The sequence below is a fragment of the Notolabrus celidotus genome, chromosome 2 (genome assembly GCF_009762535.1).
Source record: "Notolabrus celidotus isolate fNotCel1 chromosome 2, fNotCel1.pri, whole genome shotgun sequence".
Classification (NCBI taxonomy): domain Eukaryota; kingdom Metazoa; phylum Chordata; class Actinopteri; order Labriformes; family Labridae; genus Notolabrus; species Notolabrus celidotus.
Window position 1 is genome coordinate 8602758 of NC_048273.1, and position 17750 is coordinate 8620507.

Sequence of the window (17750 nt, forward strand, 5' to 3'; positions counted from 1 at the left end):
TGAATATTTAATCTATTCTTTCAGTCAGTGAATAATCTAGTCCCTGATCATTCGTCATCCTTCATTCTTACGCAATACCACATTCCTTCTCTTCTCACCATCATCCCATCATCCCATCATCCCATCATCCCATCGTCCCATCATCCCATCATCCCATCATGCTGCAGCTCTTCTTCACTCTTAATGAGCGACTTTACTTTCTCTCTGTTACTCCAACACGAGTCTGGCTGTAGATGTTACATTTTCTTCTCCTCATAACATCTTATGGATCTAGCATGACAAGCTCTCTCCTCAGGGACTCCTCCATCACGCTGCTGCAAACCTAATGACCCCGGCTGTGTTGGAGGAGGGGAAGACTTTGAGGAGGAGGAGGATTGGAGGTGGAGAAGAGATGAAGGACATCATCATCCACATCTCCAGTGACCTCCTGTGTCTCGTCCCCGCCTCGGGCTCCCTCTCTCCCTCCTTCATTTGTCTCCTGTGATGCACTGGTGGACTTATGCAATCTGCAGCTGAATTATTAAAGCAACATATGCTGCTGTTACTCTCCGGGCTCCCATCCGTGTCACCCTGCTCGCACAGCCCAGGGAGCATCACACATCTCACATTTTTAGTCTCATGCACACACACGTTGGTCCCTCCTCTGGGGATCAGGATGTGCAAATGCAGCGGCATCACAGCGCTGAGACACGCCACAGAAACGACCAAACATACACACACGAGGAACAAAAAACAACACGTCCTGGCTCTGATCCGTACCTTCCGGTGGCACGCTGGAGTTCCTGACGTTGTCCCTCTCCTCAGACGTCTCATTGCTGACCGCGGTGCCGCTCTTGGTCCTCCGCAGGACGCTGAACGCTCGGTTTAACCTCCTGAAGGATCGGCTCCTCACTGAAGACCGGTCAAAGTTTCTGACTGTGGAGAAAAGAGAGGAGAAGGAGAGGCGTTTTATAGTTTACTTCACCCTCAACATGCCCGGACATGTCTGAACCTGCCTCCTCACAGCCAATCAGAGGCTCCACAGGGCTCAGCACTGTTTGAGATCAGGAGAGAAAACCTTCAGAGGTTTGGACTCTGCGTGAGCTTTGTCTTTATGAGTGGGCCCGTTTAATACACAAGGACAAACATTTGCAACACATTCAATGGAGATTTTGCAGATTTCTGAACTTCTCTCTGTCTGTCAGAGTCAGGTATTGAGTCTGAAAGCACCCTGAGCATCACTCGCAATGTTTGACGTTATTCTTTGTCGCCGTCTCTCTGAAACAAAGTCTGAGCACGGGCCAATGAGAGGTTAAAACATTGCAGGTTGTAAGTTCTGGTAGATTTGGGTTGTTTATGTGTTTAACAATTTTGTTCCTGGAGTGCTGACATGCCTCTTAAAACCACACATTAGAGCAGGAGCATGCTGGTGTTGTTATGCTCAAAACAAAGCAGGCACAGTAGCAGAGCTTCTGTGGAGCGATATCAAGAGACCTCTGCAAATAAAGGTCTTTGTGTCTCTGGGGATTATAGCTTCGGCATCACACAGGAGGCGTGTGGATGAAGGGAGATCTCTAGATAGCTGGTCTCTGGCCAGTGTTGCCAACTAAGCGACTTTGTTGCTATATTTAGCGACTTTTCAAGCTCCTCTAGGGACTCTTTTTTCGAAAATGCGACCAATATAGCAACTTTTTCTGGTTCTAAATGGAGACTTTTGCAGACTGACGTGAAAGCATGTATCGTTCTTACTCTATTCAGCGAGCAGTGGATGCTGCTGTGAGTCCCTCCTCGCTGCATTCAGAGCAGGAGGTGTTCATCCCGCACCGCTGACAAGACACCGCTGGCTGATCCCCCCTACTGTCTCTTTTTAGTCCATTTAGATAGTTAATGTAGATTGTATACAATAAACATCTTGAAAATGTTATGGTTGAAAAATGTAATATTTTACTTTGATTTGTTGTAGGCTCCTAAGTGTCATTCTAAACATATTTAGAGTGTTTTTAACCCTCTTTTTGTCTCTCCCTCAACGTTACACGTCTCTCCTGCAGCGTCCATTACAATTCAAATTATGCAAATTAAATGATGACGTCATTTAGCGACTTCTAGCGCCTTTTAAAACAGCCAATAGCTACTTTCCTCAATGAGGGGTTGGCAACACTGGTTTTCGCATTTATTTGCAAGAAGAAATTTAAAGGGAAGGTGCGACTGTTCACTTTTGCATAACTGCAGCATGTGCAGAGGAAATATTAGCTCCAGCTGACTACATTTTCTATCAACAATCATTAAGTCTCCTCATATGAAGTTGAAAACTAATACAAAACCACTTCTCTGTGTCTTACCAAGGTTAAAATCTCTGTGAGCTGCTGCAGGACCATCAACTGTATAAATATGGATGTAGTATCCGTGACGTCACCCATCTGTTCCTGAAGCTCCGTTTTGAAGGCAATCGTCGGCGGCAGCCATATTGCTGCTGTCGAGCGAGTGTGATGTTAAGAGGCGGGCTTTGAGCCTCCTAGCCAACAGCTGCAGTGTTCCCGCCTGTCAATCAAGTCAGCTGTGCCTCTCATTGGAAAACTCGTAATCTAAATATCTTCAAATTGCAGCGTTAGAAAAACATTCACCCCCCGTACAGTGTGTGCCGATTGAGTAATGAGCTATCCAGACTACACTTGTCTTTTGAACCAGGCTGTAAACATGTTTATTTCTGCTGTAAAGATCGGCTTTTTTGAATTGTTGTGTATGTGGTTTCCGGGACTTCCAGAGGCAGCCTCAAGCGGATCCTCGATGAACTGCAGTTTTTAGCACTTCCACATTGGACTCATATTTTTAGACCGGGGGTTGCCGCTTGTGCAGGACTCATCAGGATAACTTAACATCAGCTGAGTCTACAGCAGAGGCCCTCAATATTTGTGGCCCCCGAACTGTTATTCCTTCACTCTGTGTTTTAGTCGGGTCACCGCGTGTTTACCGGGACTTGTCTCCATGTCAACGATACGCAGACAGGCTGTTACTGGGTCACTTAGAGTTCAATGCTGAGTGCAATTTTTAACTTTCACTTTCATTTATGGAGCATTTCGCATATTGGCACTGTGCCAGCTGTAGGACCCTAGAATGCACGAAAACGTGGACGGTGAAAATCAGCGATTGAAAGAAGAATGGAGTGAAACTTTTGAATTCCCTCACCTTCCAACCACCACAAGACCCATGTGATTAATATGCCAGGAGACTATAGCTGTGATGAAGATTTCCAATTTGAAACGGCATTATAAGACCAAGCATGGGAATTTTAAAGAGACATTTCCTTAAAATTCAGAGGTAATAATTAAAAAATAAATGCACTGAAATTATCATATCAAGCTGCAAGCAGGACTCTTGATACATCCATGACACAAAAACACACAAAAACAACATTTACAGTAGTTCATATTTTTGTTGTCATTTTGAACCAAAAGGACATTTTGTTTTGAATATTACAGTATTATTCTATATGGTCTGACCGACCTCATTAAATGGACCTTTGGCTCATTGAAAAAAATATTTGTGGCCCTTTAAGATTTGTATTTGAGTACCCCTGGTCTACAGCCTTCCTCCCAGGCTTCATGCATTCATTGTAACTTGTTGTAGAAACACTGGGATTCATAGTGGCGTTACCAAAGATGGAGCAGTGAAAGTGTTATGGTCATGTAATGGCTCAATCTGCATTTTGGAATCAGAGCGCTGGATTAGTGCAACATTCAGAAACATTCATGTAATGTAATGTTAGAGAAACGCCTTGCAGGTCCGTGCTGGATGGTCAGATCGAACAGTGTGAGCAGATAACTCGTTGTGCATCGTCAACCATTCAGTCTTCCTTCACCACATTCATACAAAACGGTATACTTTACGCCCGGTCTTAATGAGAAATTGTGGATGTCATCAGCCTTGTTTGCATGGAAACATACCGCACCTTAAAGGGACAGTAAGCCATGTTTTTACTTTTGCCAGACGGCCCTGTGTGCGTCGTTTTTCTGCAGCGCTCTGAGTCGGGACGCTTCCTGTGTTCATGCATCTCTCTAAAAGAAAGGATGAGTCTGTTTACTCTGGCCCATCTTTTCCCTGCGAGGTGTTTATTTGTGGAACGACTTCCAACGAGCTCAAATAAAGCATCTCTTTTTGTAGACGGAGGAGCTCTCAACTTTAATTAATAATTCCAATCCTTGCTGAGTCGAGTCACATGGTTGCATAACTGCATCAGTGATGTAACACACCTCGGACTCCGACAGAGACCCTCCCTGAGCGACGGCTGTCTTCTACTTCACTTAGAAGACGACAGGTTGCAGGAGGCTGCAGAGGAGAGGCAGCAGTCCCGGTCTGGCTGCACTGAACGCGGGGGGCTCTGCAGCACCCCTCCCTCCCTCCCCCCCCTCCCTCGCTCTGCAGGCTGGAGGAGATGCGAGGCCTCCTGACAGCCACATTATTCTTTAAAAGCGCCAGCCGCTTCTGGAGCTGACAGCTTGTTCAGCAGTAGTGGTGCTTGTGGTGGTGGAGGGCGCTAGGCCGGGCGGGCCCAAAGTGCTGCTGCAGCGTCATTTGGTGTCCCCACTGCCTGCATGCTCACGCTATGGGAGGGGGAGGGGAGACACTCGTGACTGCTTCCTGGTTACACAGGTGGGAGAGATGGGGGGAGAAGGAGGGGCGTTAACACACACCAGCATCGGCTATATTTAACCTCCCTCTCCTTCTATTTCTCCTTGACTGTAATGTCCTCGCCCGCTCACTCACTTCCTCTCTCTCTCTCTCTCTCTCTCTTGGTTTCTTTTCTGTTTCCACTCTCAGAGGTTTTATGGATTGGTGAAAAAACAAGGCTGTACAGCTAATTGCTTAATAGAGTTTCCATCAGAGAGCATTACGGAGAGCAAAGACTGAATTTGAGGTTGAAGGAGCGCCTGGTTTTATGTTGCAAGTCTGCAGGTGTGAACATACTGTGTGTTTGAGCACCTTTAATGTGCATAGGTTGAGTTTTCACGTATCTGCAGGCTGCTTGAGTATGAATCATATCTCTGAATGATGCACTTTACTGTTTTTATGAACTTAATGAATTATTTTAATACATTTTTGCATCTGCAAAAGTTCTCTGACGACTCCGCCATAGTTGGCCTCATCACCAATGGGGACGACAGGGAACACAGAGAACTGACGCAGGATTTTGCAGTCTGGTGCCAGAGAAACCACCTCCAGCTCAACACAGGAAAGACCAAAGAGCTGGTGGTGGATTTCAGAAGATGCAAGCTCCTTCCTCCCACACCAGTGAACATCCAGGGAATGGATATTGAGATTGTGAAATCATACAAGTACCTGGGTGTTCACCTGAACAATAAACTGGACTGGTCAGACAACTGCAAAGCACTCTACAAGAAGGGACAAAGCAGACTCTTTCTGCTCAGGAGACTCAGGTCTTTTGGTGTGGAGGGGGCTCTTCTGAAGTCCTTCTTTGACTCTGTGGTGGCATCAGCCATCTTCTTTGGAGTGGTCTGCTGTGGAAGCAGCATCTCTGCTGCTGACAGGAAGAAGCTGAACAGACTGGTGAAGAAGGTCTGCTCTGTCCTGGGCTGCCCACTGGACCCTGTGGAAGTGGTGGCTGACAGGAGGATGATGTCAAAGCTATCTTCTCTGATGGACAACACGTCACACCCCCTCCAGGAGACCATAACAACACTAAGTAGCTCGTTCAGTGACAGACTTCTTCACCCGCAGTGTCTCACAGAGAGATACCGCAGGTCTTTTCTTCCTGCAGTGGTCAGACTCTATAACCAATAATATATATATATATATATATATATATATATATATATATATATATATATATATATATATATATATATATATATGTTGCAATTAACATTAACCTCTTTAATGTTAATTGCAAATAACTTTTTAATAATTGATACTTTATAGGCTCTTGTTTGCTTTATATATATTTTTTTGCACTGTCTACTTTGCTGCTGTGAGACTTGAATTTCCCCGTTGTGGGACGAGTAGAGGGCTATCTTATCTTATCTTATCTTTAACCTGCGCTTTTTGACAGAAAATCATATTCTATTACCCTTTATCCCTCCGTAAACTCCCTGCTCTTTATTTCTTTTACAACTATCAAATATTACTCTACATATTTTCCGACAAATATCTTTCCTCTCCTTCCCATCCATCCTCTAAAGACTCATTCCTTTGCCTTGTTGCGCGCCGCCTTCCAAACAACAACACGAACGTCAACCTTAATAAACAATAACACATGGAGAGACCTTTGCAAAGACTCCCTCGTGCATGTCACACATGACAGGTAAGACATGCGGGAAACAGCACAGACATATAACATGACGAAAGAGAGAGGGAACGGAGGAAGAATGGTGCGTGGAGAGGAAGAGGCATCCAGCGAGTGTGATGGTTGTGAGAGCTACAGGGATGGAAGAGAAGCACGATGGAGCAGAGGGACGTTCCCCATCCAGCTGACTTACACATCAGAGCAAAATGAACATGCTATTTTTATTATATATGATTTGAAGTTATAACTTCAGCTCAACGGTCTCCAAAAATGAGGTTAGTTTTGCACCAGCATGTTCACAGCAGGACCATCACGCCTCATCTGCAAAGTAAAAAGCACGGAGGAGTAACGCCTCGATTCCACAGCAAGCATCTGCACGATGCCCTCCAGCATTGATCCACGCCCGCTCTCCTCAATGCTCATGTTTCTGCAGGAAGTGCATCTCAGATTCATCCCAAAAGCGTCTCTCTGCTCTGCTAAGAATACATGCCGAGTCTATATTTAATGCAGCTGGAGCCATGCATAAGTCAAGCTGAACAGAGCAGATCAACCTGGACAGGACAAGTCAGACACGGGACTATGCACAGGCTGTAATCAAGCGGCAACCTCCCGTCTAAAAATATGAGTCCAATGCGGAAGTGCTAAAAACTGCAGTTCATCGAGGATCCACTTGAGGCTGGCTCTGGAAGTACCAGAAACCACATACACACCAATTCAAATAATCAGATCTTTACAGCAGAAATAAACATGTTCACAGTCTGGTTCAAAAGAAAAGTGTAGTCTGGATAGCTCATTTCTCAATCGGCACACACTGTACGGGGGGTGGATTTTTTCATAACAAGGCAGTTTTGAAGATATTGAGATCATGAGTCTTCCGATGAGAGGCACAGCTGACTTGATTGACAGGCGGGAACACTGTAGCTGTTGGCTACAGTTAGGTTGAGTTCAACATTTCCAATATGGCTGCCGCCGCCAATTGGCCTCAAAACAGCGCTTCAGAAACAGATGGGTGACGTCACAGATACAACGTCCATTATTTATACAGACTATGGCTGTAATGATAATAATAAAAAATTCTCATTACTGATGAATATATTCTTAACAGCTACAAAACAGCAACAAGTCTTTGATTCACGTCGATAACAAAATAACGTTTACATCATAACTGTGTCAGGAGCAAAATCACTCTTTAAACAAGAGAAAGAAAACCTTTCAATTACCTCAGATACTAACCCAAGGTGAAATCACAACAATCTCAGACTCCAGATAAACATTAACTCAGCCTGTAAAAGGAAGAGTAACCTGTTAGTATGTTGTTATCTGCAGACGCCGTTATTGCATAGCAGTGCTACGCTTCAGGAATAGTTCCAGTGGGACAGGGTGCATGCTGTCAGACAGAGCAAAACCACAGTGCAGACGGAACACAGCACACACGCTTGCTGTGGATGTAATGCCGGGCGAGGTTATTGCACCGCTGAGCCGGCATCAGAGGTAACAGAGGCAGAACGCCAGGACAAAACAGCGCTGTGTAGATGTCTTTATGAGGCTCCTGTTGTCAGTTTGCACATCATGCCTCTCGAGCTTCTGCAGCGCCGTAAAGGAATGTGAAATCACAGGGATGTCTATAAAATAAGGTTGCCGGATTCAATGCAAAAATACACATGCATAATGATGCTGGAGTTTTGTTTTGGTGTTGCAGAGGAATCTAAATGTAGAAAAGTCTGAAACACAGGGAGGCACTTTCCTCTAAACTGGGAGGACATTTCATTCGTGACTTTTTCACACTTCTTCAGTAGCAGGTTGAATCAATACTTTTATTTTCACCTGAGCTTTCTGTATTTAACTTTCTGGACTCTGCTTCAGTAGAGATTGTGTTTACCTCTGCAATCTCTGCAGACATCCAGACCTCTGGTTTTTGGCTCAGAGACTTTGGAACTGTGTTTAAAGAGAAAACCTCAACTCTTGATTTTCAGTGAATCAGGATTGCACACAACACACACCCTCTCTCTCTCTCTCTCTCTCTCTTTCTCTCTTTCTCTCTCTCTCTCTCTCTCTCTCTTTCTCTCTCTTTCTCTCTCTCTCTCTCTCTCTCTCTCTCTCTCTATCTCTCTGTGTCTATGTCTCTTTATCTCTCTATCTCTCTCTATCTCTCTATCTCTCTGTCTCTCTATCTCTCTCTCTCTCTCTCTCTCTCTCTCTCTCTCTCTCTCTCTCTCTCGATGGGTGACGTCATGCAGAACCGAACATGACCACACACAAACACAAACATCCGTCGCCCACTCACACTCACTCTTCTTGGTGCTGCTACGTGCGGCCAGGCTGGTCGTGCTGCCCGATTGGCTGTTGTCCTCCATGCTGGGGTCGAAGGCGGGGTTAACCAGGCCAGGCTCGTCCGACAGCAGGGCCACGGCGGCGGAGGTGGGGCCATCGTTGGGGAGTGTGGCGATGGTGAGCTCTGATGTGCTGTCGGTGCATTCGCCCTCCTGCGAGCGCCGCTTCCTGTCCGCTGAGAGCCCATAGTGAGACGCCCCTTTACACCTGCAGACAGGGTCAAAGGTCAGTCGTATGAAGCATTACTTTCAGATGAAATGCTGCAGGTTATGCTTGAAGTGTTAGTGAAATGAAGACACTGATGACCTGATGAGGAATAAAGAGCATCACTTTCAGCAGAGAGGAAGTCAACAGGTTCATGTAAACACGAAACGAAAAGGTCACATTTTAAAGACTAATGTGAGCAGATTCCTCCGCCCGAGGCTCTCTGCACGCCGACCTCCACATCCCGCCTCACACAAAGGATGCTTATCTGACCTTACCGCTCAGACAGATACCACACAGCCGCTACAACACCAACAAATGCTATGGCAGAATATTTTCCTGGAGCTCTCACTTAGAATTCATGCTGCAGCTCTCGCAGACAGCAGAAAGAAATGTCATATTTACTCTCGTAATGAAAAAAAGAAATACAATTTCTGAGGCCCGCACACCTCCTTTGTGTGGGCGTCTTTAATCACATGTAGGGAGGGCTTCTCTGTGGCTGCGAGTGTGAGCGGCCCTGACAGATGATTGAACACGAATGTAAGAAAGCACTCATTAGAGGAGAGAGGGAAGGAGCTGACACGACATCAGAATATAAAACAGAGATCGTCTGAATGTTGTTTTTCTCAAAAACAAATCTAATTCCTAAGTTCCAGATGTCTTCTTCTTGTCAACAACACCACAACAACAACAACAGTGTCTCTCTCATAATCACACCCACACACACTCATGCTCATATTATCCTGCACGCAGTAAACGGCTCTGCACGCTGACGTTATTAAATTGGGGATGTTTGTGTGTGAATTAAAGATATCCCTGCAGAGTGGGGTGTCTTATTGTTGGAGAATTTCCCTCCGTCTGTAAGCTGTGAAGGCTTTGAGCTGACGCTCCATCAGAGGAAGAATAACACCGCCGTGTCTCCGTGGCTGTCTCTGCGGAGCCATCAGCACAAACATTAACTGGGTTTTAATGAGCTGGATCAGGACCAGGCTCCACTTCAACAGTAGCTCAGGAAACAAAGGAAGCAGCCTCCCTTCTCCTCTGCTGTGAGACGCTCTGCTCTCTGCTGGGTCTGACATGCTTGATATTAAACTGAAGAGGAGGGGGTGAGAGGTAAACCTGTTATTTTTAAACCCGGGCCCTATGTTTTAGAGTCTAAATGATTTGATGTGAATGTGTTTTGGAGTCGCTCCAGTAAACTGCTTCAGTCAAAAGTTGCAGAACAGGCGGTGATAGCTGCAGAGTAATCCTCCGAGGCAAACAACATCCACTGAAGGTTCTTATTTTTGTCCCTGACAGACTCACGTTGTTATTCCAAGAGTCTGTCAGAGTTACAGGAAGGACTGCGGTGATGGACCTTTATGAGGGAGAAAGAAACGACTGCAACTCGGGTCTCCAAAGAGCCACAGACTCCATTTACAAAAGTTGAACATGGCAGAATAAAGAAGTTGTTGGTCTACTTCTGCTCTGATGTTTTAAATTTTGGCGTCGTTGCATAGGAATCCAAACTTAAACACCAAACACAGAAGTCAGAAAATACATGGCAGCTCTAGACCAGCAGTATTTGTTTGTCTGTGTTCTTTGAAATATTTTGTCCATGGGATCTCATCGAACTTGAGGTGCTAAGTCTAAACATGTAAACCTCTCAGGAGGCATTGCCTGACATAAAAAGCATGCTGCAAAAGCCACAGTGTGATGTTTACAACATGACGGCTGACGGATCAGCAGACCTATGCTATGATGACAGTCATTCCTTTCTTGAGTCCCTGAGCTCCCTTGTCTTGTAGGTTCCTCTGGATCTCTGCTGCTGTGGACGTGCCAGACTCCAGCTGCTACAACTACTACTATCCGTCTCCCCACTATCATCTCTCTCTCTCTCTCACTCGGTCTCAGCAGATGTGTGTCTAACATGAGTCTGGTCCTGCAAAGTGTTCTGCTCATGGTGGATTAAGATGAGATCAGACTGAGTCCTGTCTGTAAGATGGGACTGGATCTTATCCTGTCTTGATGTTGGGTGTTTGTTAATAATAGAACATAGAGTACGGTCTAGACCTGCTCTGTTTGGAAAGAGTCTGAGGAGACTGTTTGTTGGCATTTACTAGAAAAGGATTCTCCTTCCTCAACCTCCAGCGTTTTTATTCATACTGTTTTGTGTTGTGCTTTCAGTTTGGTACCAGTTGCACGATATAATTCCTGCAGCTCACCCTGACGTCTTGCAGAAATTTTACTGGGATGCTGGCGGGATAAACTCTGGGTGAAGTCAGGACGTTTTCAGGAGTATTTTGCGTTTTTGAATGCAGTAAGAGTCATAAAAAGTTATTTCTGCTTTCAATAATAGCATCTTACTCTTTAACTCTGGCACAATTAGACACAATATGAGCCTCTCACTGTCAAAAACAAACACTTTGATGAGGTGCATGTGCCAAACATTTTGTTACAGCCATTCCAGCTTCTAAACATTTACGTCTGCGTCATTCTGACCCCAATAAAATGCCAAATTAGAGCCCAGGGCTCAAAATATTTGGATGAGGGTTTAAGTGAAGGCAGTTTCGGCCTTCACTGAGGAGTAACCAGACAAACCTGCTGGTGAACCAGTGAAGCCAAAGGGAAGCTGCTGGCCCCCCTCAGGGCACCACATCAGTAGAAGGAGCATTTTGTCTCAATAACCGAGCTGTCAGAGCGGGTCAGGCACTCTGTCTACATCTCACAGGGAAAATCATTTCATTCTGAAGTGGCCTCTATATCTCACTCGTATCCCAGACTCACACTTAGAAACAGGATCAGAGAGAAGTGAAGCACCTATTGATCTCACTCTGTGACATAACACCCAGATACAGTGCATGTGTCTGCATGTGTGTGCACCTGTGTGTGGGCAGTGCCATGGTGAGTTATTCCTGTTCATTCAGTTAGTAAATTGAATGCCATCAAGCATGTCTGCGCAGGAACACAGCACTTAACTGAGTGAAGTGCTTGAATAGAGCAATATTTCAATCAGCAGGAGGAGGAGGAGGAGGAGGAGGAGGAGAGGGCAGCGCTGCAGTCTTCAGAGGGCAGACGCTCTCCTCATGTCACTCACTATCAATTAGAAGAATTAAAGCTGCACGCTGCTAAAAAAAACCCACAGGTACTTACATAACTGTCTGCAAGGACAGAGGGGAGGGTAAAAATAGTAGCTCCCGAGACTCACACCTGAACAGATTGTAGCATTGTGCAGGAGGAAACATCCATATTATTCATGAGGGATGTTTTCAGCTGCACGAGTGCTGACCAAATAAAAATGAGTTAAAGAGGCAGCAACAGAGTGAGCAGACTGCTGTCACAACAAGAAGAAATGACATTTATTAGCTCTGCCAATTCCACAAATTCAGCTGTGGACGAGTACGTGTTGCTGGATGTAGACTGGAGCAACTTTCAGAAGGGGGGAAAGTACTATGATGCACTTATAGTCCAAAAACTGAGCCTCAACAATCTTCAACCGTACTTCAATGGCAAGTCTGTAAGAGACAGATTTGCAAGACTACATAAGCGACTCATACATGGACCTAAAAACAACATTTAACATTTTTAAAGTTACATTTTTGACGTTATTGATAGGACAGCTGTAGAGAAACAGGAACATGTGAGGAGTGGAGAGCGGAGTGAAGACATGCAGCAAGTGGTTGAGGCCGGGAGTTGGACCAGCTACCTCTGCGACAAGGACTATGGTACTCTGTATTTGGGGCGTGCTTAGACCACTAGATGCCCCAACATTTAACATTTTTAAGATAATCTTAAATGCCTTTACTTCTGCATGTTTCATCATCATAGTTTTGACTCATTTTATGTCTGGTCTTCGTCCTTCAAGTCACATTTGTGTAAAATGAGTGTAACATTTATAAAATGCTTTTTGTAAGTTTGCAATCATCAAAACTACAACGTCATATCTAAACTGGTTAAATCTGGTGAAGTTGAAACCCTGAGGGAGTCTCTTCAGACATCTGCAGAAGGTTTGTATTTGGCTCCCTGAACACTGAGGTGAAGTGTATAGAAATCAGTTAAAGCTACAGTAAGGAACTTTTGGGTTGTGTGGATTTTGGCACCCCCTGTGGACAAAGCAAGACATTAATCTCTTTGCTGGTCTGACAAAAATGTACCATTCTTTTATTTAAATGTCTAACTTCCAACCCATCTATGATGGGACATGTGTCAGTGTGCAGTCTGACAACTTTCAGCAGGGGTTTAGAATAACTTCAAATCAATAATCAATTTTTGATTTGATGTCTGATGGTAGTTTATAAAGCGGCATCAATATCAATATCAGTCCGTTCAATAATCAGCCAAAAACTTCTCACAGGAGCTTTAAATACTGTCCGATCAAAAACCTGCAAAAGATCAGCACCATCTATGCTAACGTTAGCATGCTAAGATGCTAAACGAAGGTTGTAAACAAGGTAAAAATGATATATTAATGGGACGCTTGTTTACCTTAGTGGTTAATCGAGGCTATGGTTCTTAAAGCTGGTGGCCCAGGTTTGATTACAACCCCATAAACAACAACACTGTCATGCTAATTCAAGCAAGCTAGCATTGAGTTCATTGCCCCGAATGTGCCAAAGCACCAAAGCAGTAACATAGCTGTGGGTGTTTATGTGAATACAGCACCACACCACAGTAACATGGCCTTGCAAACATCTTTGCAAGTTGACTCTGACTCTGCAAAATTCGTATGGTTGGTGGCTAAAACATCTTCAGTCATCAGAGGGCGTCAAACTTTTGTCTTTTAAAAGTCCTTTCAAAGTCTTTTAAAGCACAGAGGAAGTACAGACAGTAACAATAATCCTCTGAACTAAACAAACCTCACTAATCCCAGCTTTAATAAGCCAAAACAATGTCCTCGTTAGCTTCAGCCTCTTCCAGCTGGTGTTAATGTCTTCATCCATTCAAGGCTTCTGCTGCAGCTCTGATGATTGAAACTTCACTGAACAGTGTCTTTCTTCTCGGTCCTACACACACACAGTTGTATAAGACTTGTGGTCCAAGCTGACTAAATGGAATTGAAGACTTAAAAAGCATTCCTGTGTTTCAGCAGGGTGAGTGGAAAATGTAAAAACCACAGTCCGTTGGTGGAAATGGGCAAAATACCGTCGAATACAGGTTCCTTCAGTTACATAAATCTTACAGACCACCCAAAATGTAGCAAAACGTGGGTCCAAGCTTTAATGAATACACACTGCACACAAGTTTTTAGAAGAGAAGATCTTAAGGAGTTCATTTCTGGTGCACGTACTGAAATGTTGGAGCTCAGAGACAGAGGATAAAAACCAAAGAATAAATATATTTAGAGCTGTCGCTGGGAAAAATAGATAGAACGAGTGTTTTGATCAGCAGCAGAAACAGAGAGTCCGTCTCAGAGACAGCAGCCTTTGTTTACTCCGTGACTGCTTTATTAAAGGCTTTGTCTCCTGTTAATTAAAATCTCCTTCCTCCAGGGGATAAGACTTACTGGAAAACCTGCCGCTATATCTCTGCTTAGAGTCTAACTTTAAGGCCACAGTGAGGGCTTCCTGAGGTTACAGGCAGGGGAGCATGACAGAAAGCCCCTTGTCTCCCTCACAGCAGGGTGGTCCCGAAGTCTCTGAGAGAAGTAAGTGAGCCAATTAGAGTCTGATTTCTGGAGGGGTGCAGAGCGATGAGGAAGGAACACTCACAGAGACATCCACACTTCCTATTTCTGCTTGTAAGGAAAAAAATACAATAGAATAAAATATAAAATAATAAAAAGCCTTCATCGGCGTTATACTGTGGGAAACAAAAGAAAAGAAATGGAGACATTATTTAAATATCATGATGTGAACTACACTGTGAGAGAAATCTCTCCCCGGGTAGATTCATATACTTATCTGAAAGAAGTTTTGTATTCTGCATAGTAAAATAAATATATTGTGAGTGAAAAATGAGGAAGTGTGTGTTGCGTGGTAGAAAATATATATTATACCTAGGATAGGGAATATTTAGCAGATGAAATATATACATTGCAGTACGAAGATATGTTTAAAAAAACTGGTAGAACATTTAAGATGCCAGAAAAAAACTTATAAAGTACCAAAGATAATATAAATCACAATAAATTAAATTGCATGTGAATTGTCCAAGAAAAGTGTATATTGTGTGATTGATAATACACAGAAATAATGTTTATTACAAAGAAAAATGTATAGTGAAAGGTAGTTGAATGTATATTGTACTGTGGATAAAATGTATAACAGCCCTATTCAATTAGCGGCCCATGGGCCACATGTGGCCCGAAAGCAACCCTTGAGTGATTGGGACTTGGGTCCGGCAAGAAAAACATCTTTTACTAACACTGACAAGTCCTGCTCTTTTATTGTGTTTATGCCCTTTTGGATGTGGCAATACGTTAATAAACATCCAGTGTGTTTGTTATCTTATCTATTTGTTTTTCTTTTAAATGGTTTAAATGGTTTAAATGTCTGGCCCAGCTCATGTCCTTAGTCTGAAAATCCAGCCCGACCAAGTAGTTAATTGAATAGCCCTGATGCATAATGTACCTTGAATTAAAGTGTATTTTGGATAATGTACACTATCAGTCAAAAGTTTGGAAACACCTTCTCATTCAAGGGTTTGTATTTATTTTAATTATTTGAAACACTGTAGGTTAATACTGAAGACATCAAAACTATGAAAGAACATATATGGAATTCTTTAATGAACAAAAAAGTGTTAAACAAAGCAGAATATGTTTTATATTTTAGATTCTGTAAAGTAGACCCCTTTTTTCTTCATGACAGCTTTGCACACTCTTGGTATTCTCTCAGTCTGCTTCATGAAGTGGTCTCCTGGAATGGTTTCTAATTAACATGAGCCTTGTCAAGAGTTCATTTGTAGAATGACTTGCCTTCTTAATGTGTTTGAGACCATCAGTTGTGTTGTTCAGAGGTAGGGTTAGTACACAATGGATAGCCCTATTTGACTACTGTTGTAATCCAGATTATGGCAGAACCAGATTATCTCATTGTTTAGATGTCTTCAGTGTTAATCTACAATGTCGAAAATAATTAAAATAAATAAAAAACATTGAATGAAGAGGTGTGTCCAAACTTTGGACTGGTAGTGTATATTGTACAGTAAAAATATATATACTGTATTTTAGCTAATGTGTATTTACAGTACAAATGTTTGTTGTATGACAGATAATGTATGTTGCATGATTAATAATGTATATTGTATAGAAATAATATATATATCATGTATGATAATGGATCTCTGTCTTCCTCCCACAGTGCAAAAACATGCTCACCAGGTTAATTGGTCACTCTAAACTGGTGTGTGTGTGTGTGCGTGCGTGCGTGTGCGTGAACGATTGTCTGTCTCTCCATGTTTGCCCTGTGTTAGGTTGGCGACCTTTCCAGCATGTACCCCACCTTCCACCCGATGTCACCTGGGATAGGCTCCACCCCCCCCATGATCAAGATAATGGATGGATGATAATGCATATGGGACAGAAATAATGTATATTGCAGATTCATAATAATCAAAGCATGGTAGATCATGTTTATGGTACTGTGGACAATGCATACTACACTGTTAATTATGCATTATGTCCTGTGGATAATGTATAGCAGTAAAAATAGTATAATGTAGATACTGTACATTGGATAATGTAAATTGTAAATGACAAAAACATTTAATTTCAGAGTAGCTTATTCATGTTATGCTGTAAAAAGTGTATTTTTCATAGTAGACATTAACAGTTGCATACAAAAAACGAATACTGCACTATAGATAATGTATGTTATGCAGAAACAAATGTTTATTGCTGAGTAAAAAAATGTTTAATGCAAGGTTAAAAAAATCCAACAGGTTCAGAGAAGTGGAAGGATTGTTACAGCTGTTTGAATTATTGATTTATTCATGTTTTTTTATTCTGAAGAACTGACACCAGGTCAGTGTTTGTGATGTATTTGCTAATATTTCGTGTTACATAAAGTATTGTATACATGTTACATAATGAAAAGTTCAAAGTGAATAATATATTATCCATCCAAAGAACTATATCCCATTATTAGAAATGTTTGTTCTGCACATTATGAAGGGGAGCAGGAGAGGGAGATAATGGGCTGAATGTGCACCTATGTGTGTGTGTGTGTGTTGGTGGAGCTGTGGGTCAGTGCATATTAGAGTTTGTTGTGGTAGTGATGCATCGTTTTTGCGGGGTTGATCACTGAGCTTAGAGGATGCTCATTAGCGCTGCAGTGTCCGCGTCTTGGTCAGCACGGCTCGAGTTATCGCAGCATCGCTCTAAACCCCGGGATCCGTGCAGAGATAAGAAGCAAAGACGCTGAAACATCCTCTGCACTCCAACCTCCTTTATCCATTTCTTCCTCTAACTCCCTTTTCCTTCCACTCTCCCCGGCTTTATAAAAGTTACCCATGATGCTCTCTGTGATGTGGTGCTCGTGCTGGAGCGCCCTGGCTCTGACACAAACAGCCTCGTTCTTGTGAGGTGAAATAAACACCAGCTCACAACTCATCAAAGCCTGTGAGATTCTGAAATCCTCTTTAGGGGTGAGTGGATTATCCTTCCTAACCCAAATACTCTCTCGCTCCCTGACTGACTGCCACCGCGGACAATCGTGTTGGGCCTGACTCCACAGACAGCGCAAATTACCTCAGCCGGGGGTGACGAGTCCGGGTCAGGCAGCCGGATACAGAAACTGAGCAGTGGTGATTTCTCACGCCTCTAATCATTGAAATGGTTTTCACTCCAAAGCAAAAATGATTCTGAAACTAATCAGCCGACTGGCCCGAGTATAACCCAAAAGCCTAAATTGCTCTCCCAGTCTGTCTCCTCTTTCTCTTCTACATTCCTTATTATTCTGAACGCAGCAGCAGGCAGGCGTTCCAGACGAGTTCTGACACCCGGCAGCAGACTTTCTGA

At 43.4% G+C, this 17750-nt stretch overlaps 1 protein-coding gene across 2 annotated transcripts in view; it reads right to left on the bottom strand.

The window, feature by feature from the left end:
• lnx1 (ligand of numb-protein X 1) overlaps positions 1 to 17750 on the bottom strand; it is a 61152-nt gene that overhangs the window by 17367 nt on the left and 26035 nt on the right. The window contains exons 3-4 of one of the 2 annotated variants that reach the window (XM_034706608.1): positions 8568 to 8815; positions 760 to 915 (exon numbers count right to left, since the gene is read on the bottom strand). In XM_034706608.1, coding sequence (XP_034562499.1) covers positions 760 to 915; positions 8568 to 8815 — 404 coding nt within the window. Of the gene's footprint in view, positions 1 to 759; positions 916 to 8561; positions 8816 to 17750 lie in introns of both variants that reach the window. The other variant, XM_034706600.1, reaches the window with a different exon arrangement.